Raw genomic sequence first — 13,419 nt, 5'->3', positions numbered from 1 at the left:
GATCTTGTATAGTAACTTACAAATTTTAAACACAAAGAATTAAATAGAAATTTTAATGTTCAATAATGTGCAATTTTTAAAAACAAGTTTATATTATATTATTTACAAAAACAATTCCAGTCACTTTTAAATAGTATGATCTGATATGTTACAATCGATATAGTCAACAGTTTAAATGCAAGAATGCTGATATTATGGAACAAAATGACAAGCATTTTTAAAGCGGACTAAATATTGTTAGGATTTTATGGCATCGGCATTTAAAGACAAACTTTGGCAATTGTCTCAAAGCAAAGGGACTTTATGAGGGATAGTAGAATTCACTCCACAGTCAATATATTCATAGGCATCTGTAGACATCTGTTCTGAATGGGACAAGTAGGAGACGTTGATAGTCATTCTGTAGAAAACAAAAAGGATTTAACATTATTACAGTATATAGTACTGTGCATAAAGTCTTAGGCCACCATGCTATCATTAGATTTGTTGTTTTTGCAATTGTATAGTGATCATATATAATTATTTCTCAGTCTCTTTATTAGAATACAACCAGAAAATACAGGAAATGTTTATGTCGTGTTAAAACAGTATAAAAGTATAAGCTGAAGTGTCAAGTATTTGGGGTAAACTCCCCTTCGACTTGAGCAATAGCAGGCAGCTGCATGATCTCTTAAGCCTAAATTAAATTAAATCCTAATTCTAATTCTAATCGAATGACTTCAGGACTTAATTTTGTGTACCTGTATTTTCTGTTTGTATCTTAAAAAAAGAGTGAAAAATAAATATGGATGGACATTAAAACTTTGCTAAACAGATAGATAGATACATTCAATGAGTCGTCATGCTTAAGTAATGTTAAAGTATGTTTGCAGGGTGCAGGTGAATACTTACTGCAAATGCAAGAATAAGGTGTGAATCTGAATGGTGGCTGATTTGCAGTAATTACTGTAAATTAAATGAAAGTTTATTGACATTACATAAGGTTGTATGGATATTTTATGCAATAGAGCCGCTACATGATGTCTAAGTGTATTGGAACAGCTGGGAAACAATATGCAGTAATACATTTAAATGAACTGTAACACACGTGACCCTGTTTGTGAAAACATACATTACATTATATAAATGTAAAGAACATTCTGTGACAACTGAAATAAAAATTTGATTAGATTATGAAACTTTAGCCTGGAGTTCAAAGGCAGGGTCGAATATATGGTACATATTGATTCATTTATTTTTTATTTATTATTGATTGTAGCATTACTCACTTAAGGCCTTTGTCTTCAATAGCAATGTCCGAAACAACTGTGATCTGTGAAAGGTAAAATGATGTTTAAAAACTATATTAGTTTAAATTTATATGTAATTGTCATTACAACAATACAAAAAGCAAAGCAAATCTTTACAAAAGATTTTTTTCCGATTCATTTAGCATTTTGTTCCCATTTGTTGTTTTGCCATGTCTTGTATAATGCATTCAAGAACATTTTAAAACTTAAATGTTATACATTTTGTACAACAGTTAATAACAACGTTTTACCGTCTTCTGTGATCTAGGAGGGAGTATGGTCACATTGAGGAACTTGGTCTTGCCAACCACCGTTTCTAAAATCAGTGCCTGCACATTAAGATCTTTAGCCAGAATACTAACAAAGTTATGATTGGTGATGTTGAGTTTGTTCTGAAAACAGAGAGACAGGAAATTGCAAGGCTTATAAAAAAACATAAAAAAGTCTTAAAGTGTGATTATTGCTCAAGTTCACTTACAGTGACCACCATTTTTACTTTATCTGGAGTGAAATAGACCATAGATGACTGTAGTTCCACGGGTGACATGTCAATGCTCCGTGGAAAAAGGAAAAACAGGATCAGAGCACAGATCAGAAGGCAAAGCCCAACGGATATGCACACGTACAGTTTCGTGTGGGACACTAAATCATGTTATACACATTCACCTTAGAATAAAATGAAGTGCCAATAATACAATAACACACTCTTAATGTGCAATAAAGTATGCTTTATTGATCCCTCACTGGGTATTGCATAAGTCAACTTATCCGTGTGATACTCACGTGTGGTGAGGTTTTAGTCTTTGATCACTGCAAGGAATGACAGCCACGAGTTGGTTCTCCTGACCTGAAGATGTTATAAAAAGAGAGGATAAGGGTTTTTGCTTAACAACAGAAAAATAAAATCAGAAATAAAGAGAAAATTCTTACCTCGCGGTATACGTCCGGTACCCTGGCAGGTAGGGCATGGATCCGACTGTCCTTCCCCATTAATACTCCCATAGTCCGTCCATTTAGAAAGCCTCCGTTTATCTCCATATTTATTTTGGGTCATAATGGTCTATTTTCAGTATGATGTTGGATCTAATGTGATTAAATCCAAAGGCCTCCACCCTAAAGAAGAGACCCTGTCTATTATAGGTACAGTGCATGGTTAGCATCATAAAGCTTGTATTGATCTAGTTAAACATAACTGTAAAACATCTTCGTAAAACTACAGTAACACAGTAAAAAGAACAGTAAAACTCCAAATCGATGTCCAAAGAATTTACACGCCATTATAAAACATGGCAAAGTTCAATAATTTGGCCAAAAAGCTAAAAAACCTACGGAAAACCTAAATCTTTTATTATGGTCATATTCCCATATTGTGTCACAAAAGTCAGCATGTCACCAGCTTTAGTTTTAATTTAAAATATTTTTTGGTGCCTGCAGAAAAAAACATTTGAAGAAATCTTCAAATTCTAATGGCTTCAATTATCAAAGATTTATGTATGAAAACCATTAAAAAGTGTGTTTTAGGCCTTATTCCAGTAGGATTTAATAATTCTCTTGATCCCCCTATGTTTCCCATCTATCAGATAACAACCAACCATTAGATTCCAACACTTTACCAGGAGAAACCCAACTACTAACTTCAATTAAAACCAATAAACTTCCTATTACAACCATTAAGTACATTTGCATTTCCGTGAAAGTTGTTTTATTGGCAGGAAGATCACTTACGGTCTACTTTAAAATGTGTAAAAATGTACAGATATGTGCTATGTCTCAATAGTGAACAGCTGTCACTGATTAGGAATGCTCATGTGACGATGCAAATAACGTTAGCAGGTTTTTTGCGTTTTGAGACGTCGCCATAATGTTAAAAAGAAACAACAAATAACCATAATACAATGTCATAGCGTCATGACGATGATTGAATGTTTTAAACCACAAGACGGGATGAACTTTTCCTTCATGTAAACACTCGTCGTAACATAACATTACAAAACCTGTTCATGTCAAATGTCAACAAAGCAATCTTCCACCTACCGTGAAACTATCGAAACATTCTGCCTTGATATCTTGACTTGATTTTTTTCTGTCGACTATTATCACTCGTCGCTTAAGTTAACTTAGTTGAACACTCATCATGCGACTTGAAGACTTGTGGCGTCGGGTGCTACTTCCTCCTTTGATCTTCAACTGTTCGATGTCGTCCCCCTGCGGTCACCATTTGTATTGCATGCCTCCATTATGTCTTCAAGTTGTTTGGTGGACAAAGCAAATGCAACAAAATCTTAATAATGTATTTTTGTAATGTAATACAAATTGTGGGATTTACATTTACACTATAAAGTTTATTATATAGTACACTGTCCTATGTTTATATGTTATGGTGTACACTACTGTACATTTAAATGTTTCTAATGACCCTAAATATCTAAAATTAGTTGATCTTTAAAAAAACTAGTGCTAGGCATAGATTAATCTAGATTAATCTCATACAAAATAAAAAAGTATTTTTTGCATAACATATGAGTTTGTGCTGTGTATAATTATTATGTATATATAAATGCACTGCACGCACATTCATGTATGTATTTAAAAAACATTTATATATGTATATCTATTTATTTATTTATATATTCTATATAGATTAAAAAACAATATGTAAATAAAACATTTCCTAAATGTATATGTATGTGTGTGTGTTTAAATATACATAATATTTACACACAGCCCAAACTCATATATTATGCAAAAAAGTACTTTAAAAAAGTACACTTTTGTACACATCTATACCTAAATAGTACATATAAGGATATTTTAAAAGGTACTATCCCAGTGACAAAAAGGTACTTTTTTACCTTTTTTTCTGAGAGTGAATAGAATAATCTTTTTAAACTGGTTTATAATCTTATAATCTAATGGTGATATCGTGATCATAGTTACATTTGTGTTATTCCATAGTTTTAGTATATAACGTATTAAAACATAGTCAAATAAGAATCATTATTATTGTCTTGACTGGTTTTGATATTCATAAAACGAAAGTGTAAAATCTCAAATAAGGAAAAACAGAAGGGTTAAAAACAAAACTGTGCTTAGTTCCTGTCCTCTTTAGAGGAAGCTGAGTTTAGGAATAACGCTTTTAACCTTTAGAACATTCCACTGTTTCAGCAGTTCAGATGTTTGTACATTAACCTTTTGTTTGGGGCAATTTGAACAAAAGCAAATGATTCATGGTGCTGTATAAGCAAATACCATGTGTAGATAAAATCCATCACGTCCTGAACACAAAATTCCAACAAAAGTTCATATGGAATGTTTTTTTATTCACTGTGTTGGACACCAAAAGCCACTGATAAGCCTTGAGCTGATAGTAATACATTGGTAGCACATGAAAATAACAAAGATGATCATAAATGATGCCTAGCAAAAACTTCATCTACTCCATCACTGGTTTTGTCAAGCATGACGAAAAAAATCTCATTGCACACATTCCTATAAGTTTAATAGCCAAACACCTTAATTAATGTGATCAAAAATAAGCTATACAAATATAGAGGTCACTGTGACAAATAACAAATCAACACAGGCAATAGTTTTTCCCTTCCTCTAGGAGGCAAAAGTGTCCAAACAAACTAAAACTTTCAGGACACCTTCTCAAATTATGCTTAGCTTATCGAGCAGTACAAAAGATACCTGAAGCCTTTCTAATAGAAGTCTATACATGTCAGTAGGGCACAGATAGCAATAAAGACTGCTAAATAAACCATATGCTGTTACCCCATTCATTACGTCTTATAAACATTAAAAGTATACAATCACGTAATTGCATCATAGCAGCTATTATAAGTAGACCCTTTTTAAGGGTCCATACTACGTATTTCTCTAAGAACATTAGAAGCGTTTAACACCATCCAGCTCCTGCAGAGATTGCTGCGACACGATGAAATCATTTACAATTTTATTTTTCAATTACTCATTGAGGTTGCCATGGTACTTCCTAGTGTCTCGAGATATGCCACTCGCTGTCAGTCAACTGCACTAGCTCACTGACCACATCCAGCAAATTGTAGTGATGCTTTCTCAGTAACCTCTGGTTCAGCAGCTGGTTACTAAAGCCCATCTCCTGTAATACCACCATCAATGAGGCATCCTCACACGCTGGGTCAACGGCAGGCCGCTGTAAGTGAATGAGCATGTTGAAAATCACTCGCATGCAAAGTTCAGTGATGACCAATATGAGAATGAATAAAGTGCATGAAACATGGAGCTAGCAATAGCAGGCTTGTATGTTCAATTTCTCGCAAACAAATGAATAGTACACCTCAAATGCACTGTAAGTCACTTTAGATAAATGCAACATACATCAAAAATTAATGTAATTCTGTGTTAGTGAAAAAAAATGTACCTGAGGTGTGCTCTGGCCTGTGAAGAGAGCTTTATAAGCAGAGGCGGCCACAGAAAGCGCTCCCTTTACCAGCCCCTCTGTCAGCCCACCGTTACGTACCCTGCAGAAAAACAAAAGCGTGCGTAATATTGATGACTGTAGAGATTGTGAAACAAGAGGAAGAGAGCAAACATGTTTTACTCAGCAATATTGTTATAGATGTGCATCTGTTACATGACATGCCAAGATAAGTTTTTTGCTAACCACACTATAATAAAAGTGAAACCTGAAATGTCTGCAGAGCCACTTCCTTTGTGGTTGCAGTCAAACAACTTTATCTTGAAACTTGGCTATGTTTACTATATTTTAACACTTGTAATGTTTGGAAGTGAAAACGTGGATTATTTGGTTTTACCTGAGATCCTGGGAGCTGCAGGTCTCAAAGGCACTAACATGGGCCTCTGAATGAGCTGTTACGCAACCTGAGGCAAAGCAGACACATAATTCTGAAACAAACTTTTCAAGACTACACAACCACTTTCAAAATATCACATGACATACATCATGGTCCAAAATTAATATTTGAGAAGTACAAATAAATGAGAGTACAAATAAAATAAAACGTTTTCAAAAGATACTTAAAGGGATAGTTCACCCAAATCCTTTGTTGTTTAAACCTTTTATTTTAAATATTTTGATAAATGATGTTAAAGGAAAACACCACTTTTTTCAATATTTTACTTTGTTCTTACCCCAACTTAGACAAATTAATACATACCTATCTTTTTTTAAATAAGTGCACTTAATCTTTGTACAGCGCCTCATGAATGTGTTAGCATTTAGCCTAGCCCCATTTATTCCTATGGCTCCAAACAGGGATGAATTTAGAAGTCACCAAACACGAGTAAGTATGGTGGGACAAAATAACATTTTGGTTTGGATCCATAGGAAGGAATGGGGCTAGGCTAAATTCTAACACATTTATGAGGCGCTGTACAAAGATTAAGTGCACGCATTCAAAAAGGTAGGTATGTATTAATTCATCTAATCTGAGATAAGAACATAGTAAAATATTGAAAAACTGTCGTGTTTTCCTTTAAGCACACAGCTAATTGTAACCACTGACTTCCATAGTAGAAAAAACGAATATTATGGAAGTAATGTAATAAATTATGAAGAAGATATTTTGATAAATGAAGACGGCACGTAGTTGGCGGTACCCGTTGAATTCTATCGTATTTGTTTTTCCTACTATGGAAGTCAATGGCTACAATCAGCTGTGTGCCCACCATCATCCATCAAAATATCTTCTTTTGCGTTCATCAGAAAAAATAAATTCATACAGATTTAGAACAACATGACGATGAGAAGATGATGACAAAATGTTCTATTTTGGGGTAAACTATTCCTTTAAATATATTTTTCCATGACTGACAACTCACCACTTGTGTCATCATCACGCTGGCATGATGTGCTCTCTTCAGAGGTCCCTGGTGCCAACTCAAGATCATGAGATCTCACCGATCTTTAATAGTTAAAAAAAAATCATTAATAGTTAACAACATATTACAGTTTTTGCATTATTTATTATTATTAACTCTTTCCCTGCCAACGTTTTAAAAAAAAAAAAGTTGCCAGCACCATCATTTTTTATGATTTTCAAAAAAGTTTAATCCAGAAAATGTTCCTCTTTAAATATATAAACATACAATATATCAAATGAAAGAACCAGACCCTCTGCTTTCAAACAACCCCGTTTTTTTCCTACCTTTATATGTTTTCTTTTTATCACCTCACAAATATGGGTAGGTTTCTTCCAAAATACAAAATTTTTAGTTTGAACTGTTTTCCCTTACTGTGGGTTTACACCAAACGCGAAGTGAGATTTAACTTCGTGTCATGCAAATTTTTCGCTCGAGTTTAATATTTTCAACTTGGGCGAAGACGTGTTTCACGCCAAAAGTGCCATCCATATCGCGTCATTCGCATCGCCCCACGCGAGGACGCGTCTGATCGCGTCTTTGCATTTACTTTGTATGTAATCTACTCGCGCAAATCGTTGAACTCGCATCTGGTGTAAACCCACAGTTAGGGGATACTTCCGGGTTTTATAAGTTGGGTAAGAGTGCCACCTGTTGGATAATAGCTGAAATATGGATTGTCGGAAAAACTTTCTTTTTCTCTCGTCAATTGCGGGGAAAGAGTTAAGAAAATAATGAGCTCTTTTTTTCATTTTTACCTGTGGGATCGAAGAGTTGGAGCTGGTGACAGAGTTATGGAAGGAGGTACCACCTCTGGAATTAGAGGAGGGGTGTCCAGTATCTGAGAAGTGCAGAGCATCTTATTCAGGCTATTTTGAAGAGCTGGAACAAGGGTGGTCTCTTCAGTCTCTCCTTCGGTGGTGCTCTGGACTTGTGGCGCCTCCGGTTGGTTGGGGAGAGGGACTGCACTCTCGGACATTGCTGAGCTATACATCGATTCTCCCAGGGGCCTGGAAGTATCGAAGCAGTCAGGCAGGATGACAATGTAGTCCTCTGATGAGGCAGAGGACACCTGGCTGCTCACCTCATCCCACTCTCCCACTTCTTCCTCTTTCTCATGATCATTTCCATGTGCCTTTTGCTCCACTTCCTCTTCGTTCTCCTCCTGTGCCGCTGGGTCGGTGTAGATGTTCTCATTCGAGCCAATCAAGGCCTCTGAAAATACTGCGGTAATACCACATGTTTTGGAATTGAAAACCATATAACTCGAAAGCAGAGCATGTCTAGGTACATTCAGCAAGGTGGTACATGCAAAAAATTACCTGGCATGACCGGCTCTTCTGTTATGACTGGCTTTGGTATAGGGGGTGGAGCCTCAGGTCTATTAACGATTGGCAAAGGTCTGTCATTCTTCATCAGCGACAATCTTTCCTGAATGCGGGTAGTGTCATGAACTGTAAAAAAAATTACAGCCAGAATTAACAAATAAGTGATAAAAAACTATAAGCATTAATGAAACAAACTGAAGCTTACTGTCAGTCTTGCTTAAATTGGGCCGAGCCCTGCGCTTAGGCTTGCGCTCTGGCTCCTCCTCCAGAGTTAGTGAACGAATAACAGTCTCGCAGACAAACTGCGTCCCACTGATGTCTTCATCTCCTTCTTCATTGGCTGGAATGTCCTGGAGATCGTTTTGTCTCTGAGGCGGCAACACTTGAGAGAAAACAAGCCACAAGTTCATAAAAACAGACTATATATAGGCAGTATACTGCGATATGGGATGAGAAGAACTTATAATAATTATAACTATGGAGCTGTGACCATTCCAGATCGGGATGCTTCAATTCTCTAACCTTGAGTTTTTTTCCCGCCCAAACGTCCAGCTTTGACTTTGCTCGGTCCCGTTCCGTGCTTTCCAAATGAAGATCCGTGATGAGGGGGAGGAGATTGGGTCATATCTTAGAAGAAGACAAAATAAATCATAAAAAATAAGGCTGGTCTAATTATTTGCACGACCCTGAGGATGTGTTACATAATTACAAATGAAATGAGGCCTTACCAACTGGAGTGTTGGCTGGGACTTTCTCCAGTTCTTGCACAATATTTATATCCAACAGCTCAAAGGACAACAGGTCCTGAATGACAAGGCACACATCAATGAACAAACACATTACACATCCATGATACAGAAGTGTTTTTTGTGTCCGGCGATACCCACCTGTGCTGTTAGTAAGTCCACAGAGGGGATGCAGTATTCTCTCCTGGAACTAGTAGACACTTGAGCATCACAGTTTTTGGTGCCTGACCAGAACATCCCCTCTTTCCCCATAAGATATAGATCAGTCCTCTACAAATAAATAATTAAATATTTTTAATATTTATTAACTACCTTACGAGGTACACTTTGTTGTATGCATATTTAACAGTCGATATTTCAGAAAATTGGACTCACCAGTGATTTGGTGCAGTGAGAGCTGAGTTTCTGCCCTGAGTTTGGCACCACTACAATGCTACACCACACTCTCGGTCCAAACTGCACCCCGCAGTGTGCCAGGCGCCAGTGAGAGGTGTAGGTGCCCTCCAGAAGGGGCGCGACAAACGCCACACTCACCACACCGACCTGACCCGGCTGCAGAAAGGGCACCGCAACCTCTTTCTGTTCCCGAGAACTCAGGGTCAGGTTCCCCCACATAAACTTCAACTGAAAAGACAAACATACAGTGCAAAACTGCAACATATACGACAGGAACATCTAGAAGGTTCTGAAATGTCTGTTGGATTTAAGTACCTTGGTATCAGAGGTCCAGCTGATGTTGCCAGTGTTCCTCATCTTCCAGTACTTGATGAACTTGGTGCCCGGCTCCAGACATGTGCCATCTGGTAGATTCTCATCCAGAAACAAGGCAGTCATTGTGGGCACCAAGGTGGAGCAGGAGACCTTGGGACCCCTGGTTTGAGTGCACAGAGGATTGTCAGAACAGCTTTGTTTCAGCGTCTGTCTTTTCCTTGAAGCTCATATCAAAAAAAGCAAAAAAGGACGTAATACATAAAGGCAGCAGGTGCATTTTGAGGTAGTTCCATCCACTTGCCAGCGATAACTCAACTATAACAGACAATGTGATAATCTTGAAAATGATTGTTCTGGGCTGGGTAGGTAGGTCACCCAGCCCTGACCCCTCTCAGTGTGGCCCTTACTCTGGACTGGAAGTCTGAGGGTCTGGGCACAGGGCCGAAGCAGGTGCTGGTCCTAGAGTCGGGGCGGGAGCAGGGGCAAGGCCCGAGGTGCCGGTCCCATTGGAGGCTCCACTCCACAGCAGACCTCTCTTCTCCAGCCGCAGCTTCTTCTTGATCTCCTTCACCTCTGCCTTCAACTGCCTCCTCTCAGCTTTCAGCCGCTGCCTCTCTGCCTTACGCACTGTCCTGTCACCCCGCCTCAGAAACCTGGGTGAAAATGAGACAAAGTGAAGCTTGTCCAAAGCGACTTACAGTGCACCATTTGAATACCAAAGGAGGCTCAAACCCGTGACCTTTGTGCTTTAACTACAAAAACCTCCACACAAAATTCTGAAGGTTTCTTTAGTATTAAATTAGCCAAAAGCATTTATTTTGGCTTGCCTGGGTTCTGGAGTGACTCCACGTTCAGGAACAGACAATGGAGTCCTTGTTCTCTTTAGGTTGTGGCTGGGGTCGTGTTTATGACTGCAGGGCTCACATAAGATACAAGATGGGCAGACACTGTATATAGAAAGAGAAAAAGTTTAAGGACTTAGATTTGATATCCTTTGATCACTTGATTATCCCATAAACATTGCATGTTGACACAGTAAGCACTAAAGTTATCAGCGTGCATCTCGGAAACATTTCAAGAACCTGATAAAGCTTCAGGACGTTCTTACCTGCACTGATATCCTCCACCGGTGGCTGGTCCTTTGCAGCTACTGCAGTTTGGAGTCGAGCTGGAGGCTCTTTGTGTTGTGGAGCTGGTTGCTTTCTGAGTACCGGAGGTGCTTGGCTCCTCTGCAGGAGGATCTGAGGCTTTGTGTGTGCAACATTGGCCAGAAAACTCACTACACATCCTGTCCACCACCTCCCGCACAACTTGGTCTTTAAACTGAAAATTCATGAAACAAAATGATATCACGGCAAGTCGTGTTATAGTCACAAAAAATTTTATATATTTATTCGTGTCCAGCTTTTTTTCCATGTCTTCAGCACGAATTTCGATAAATAGTTTTTTGTGTCCATGGCACAACTTTCTTTTTCATGTCATTTAATGTATTGTTTTCTTCTTTTTTTCCTATTTTTAAATCATTCTCGCCTGGAGTTGGGGTTTGGGTTAGGATGTCTAAAAATGTAACCGAAAGTGATTCTAACTCCAAGCGACAATGGTAAAAAAATAGGGAAAAAAACAATGAGAAAACATTACATAAAATGAAACGAAAAAAGTCATGCCACGGACACGAAAAACTATGTATAGAAATTCATGTGAGTAACACGAAAAAGACATTCGTGCTCAAGGTACAAATTTTTCGTGACCATAACACAACTTTCTGTGGGATAAATCTGGCATAAAAAGCAGTTTGGAAACACAAACACAAAAATAAGAATTTAAGAGACATGCGGTTTCTCCAAATTTTTGTTATTTAAATAATAAGGACCATACCCTGTCCATGTAAGACTTAAACCATGTTGGGACTGCTTCCTCTTCAGTTTTCATCCCTTTGTTTTCCTTTGCAACGGCCTGCTTAATTAAAATAAAAATGTAAGGTTTTAGTCAAAATTAAGCCTGAGTATTATTTTTATAGTATTATTTTATATAGCTTGCACTATATTAATAAATATCCATTTTTTGCATACAGTATGTCTAATTACACACAATTTTTAAGATTAAAAATGTAAAGGGCTTACAGATTCCCGCTCGGGGGTCACCTGGGTCTCTTTATCTGCCATTTTAACCCTTGCACGATATGGAGGAGCTGGTCTGGGATCGATCTTTAGTTCCTTTAGATCCGTCTTCACAGCACCACCCTCTGCTTGGCCTTTCATCTTATACACATTCATATGTAGCTGGTTGCTTTGTTTAAATGAACTCTGAATGGGAAACATTAAGAAAGTAAAAACTTTTGTACCAAAAATATAATAAATAAATTAAGGACGGGGCTTCATCATAGCGCTACAACACAAATCACACAAAATATTACAAGATAATTTTTATTTTCAAATTTACCTTTAGAGCTTCTGTGTATTCATCTGTAATATTGATACCAATAATAAAAACAATATTTAATGTTTATTATGCATTAATATTGTCACATTACACAAGTAACATATTTGGAACTGTATTTTATGCTTAATACAAACCTTGACTGTTTATGCACACCTGTAAAGGTAAACATAAGAGAGGACAATGTCAATAGAAGACTCATAAAATAATAATAATAATAATTCATTACTGTAACCTGTATAAATATTGCATAAATTCAAATAATAAACGCATTAAGAAACATTATTTACCTCCTCATTGTCCTCATCAAAATATTTCACTTGGAAATGAATCAAGCCAAATGTAGTTTTGATCTAGATATCATAAAGACGAAACTACTGTCAGCTAATCAAAAAACATAATTACAATCTGTACATTACGACAAATATTGACATCGAAGATTTACAGACAATACAGTAGATCAAAGTGAAAATGAAATATTTTCCAAAATTACACTTTATTTACAACCTATAATCTGATTTATGTTCGAACACAAAGGTCAAAAACCTAATGACACACATTTTGTTATGATTCAATAATATTTAGTGTATTTGGACGTATGATCCTTTTGATGTGTTAAACCATAGCTGCTATCATAGGATCATGTGTCTCGACTTAGGTTTAAACGTCTTATATCCCGATTAAGGTTTATTTATGTAGGCCTCGGCTACCTCGGCCTTCCAAGAACAAAAATCTAAACGTCCCCACATAAACGCCACCTAGCAAGGCTTAATGACTCCTTACCCAGGCCTCTACAGTATCCCACTGTGCTTTGTTCGTGTCCAAGACGGGAAATTTCTTCACATTGCCCCTAAAGTTCACTTTGACAGTGACGGGGAGGTTCATGACTGTGAGCCAAAGTCAGATGAACCGTTTGATGCGGGGATGTGACGATCTGAATGCCCGTACTGGTGTCAATACTGTCAGACTTGTCTTTTGCGTTGTTGTTTACATCGCTGGAATCGTACACGCCCCCAACACACGTGACAGGAAGTGTTTCATCTTTAC

General features: G+C 37.3%; 2 protein-coding genes across 7 annotated transcripts; both read right to left on the bottom strand.

The window, feature by feature from the left end:
* Positions 1-39: 39 nt before the first annotated feature.
* On the bottom strand, positions 40-3,482 carry tmem106a (transmembrane protein 106A). 2 transcript variants are annotated; one of them, XM_073866990.1, is made up of 8 exons: positions 3,324-3,482; positions 2,220-2,420; positions 2,079-2,136; positions 1,768-1,927; positions 1,541-1,681; positions 1,269-1,312; positions 892-945; positions 40-400 (listed from the first exon to the last, which is right to left on the bottom strand). In XM_073866990.1, exons 2-8 carry the CDS (start codon positions 2,341-2,343, stop codon positions 286-288), a joined length of 696 nt encoding a protein of 231 aa, XP_073723091.1. In that variant the 5' UTR covers positions 2,344-2,420; positions 3,324-3,482; the 3' UTR covers positions 40-285. The 2 variants fall into 2 exon arrangements, with proteins under 2 accessions (XP_073723091.1, XP_073723092.1); XM_073866991.1 differs by having other exon boundaries at positions 2,220-2,402; positions 3,324-3,481.
* A 1,106-nt stretch (positions 3,483-4,588) lies between these two features.
* Positions 4,589-13,390, bottom strand: nbr1a (NBR1 autophagy cargo receptor a). 5 transcript variants are annotated; one of them, XM_055177001.2, is made up of 21 exons: positions 13,156-13,390; positions 12,663-12,725; positions 12,510-12,528; positions 12,376-12,398; positions 12,057-12,239; positions 11,812-11,892; positions 11,045-11,259; positions 10,764-10,883; positions 10,344-10,589; positions 9,937-10,096; positions 9,601-9,849; positions 9,367-9,495; positions 9,208-9,283; positions 9,002-9,106; positions 8,685-8,861; positions 8,474-8,605; positions 7,910-8,375; positions 7,113-7,195; positions 6,086-6,152; positions 5,692-5,791; positions 4,589-5,463 (listed from the first exon to the last, which is right to left on the bottom strand). In XM_055177001.2, the coding sequence occupies exons 1-21, from the start codon at positions 13,255-13,257 to the stop codon at positions 5,284-5,286; spliced, it is 2,976 nt and encodes a 991-aa protein (XP_055032976.1). In that variant the 5' UTR covers positions 13,258-13,390; the 3' UTR covers positions 4,589-5,283. The 5 variants fall into 5 exon arrangements, with proteins under 5 accessions (XP_055032976.1, XP_055032978.1, XP_055032977.1 ...); XM_055177003.2 differs by having other exon boundaries at positions 8,694-8,861; XM_055177002.2 differs by having other exon boundaries at positions 11,812-11,889.
* Positions 13,391-13,419: the final 29 nt, after the last annotated feature.

This window comes from Misgurnus anguillicaudatus, chromosome 4 (genome assembly GCF_027580225.2).
Source record: "Misgurnus anguillicaudatus chromosome 4, ASM2758022v2, whole genome shotgun sequence".
In the NCBI taxonomy this organism is placed as follows: Eukaryota; Metazoa; Chordata; class Actinopteri; order Cypriniformes; family Cobitidae; genus Misgurnus; species Misgurnus anguillicaudatus.
Note: the sequence above shows the minus strand (reverse complement) of the source record. Positions and strands in the feature narration are given on the sequence as shown.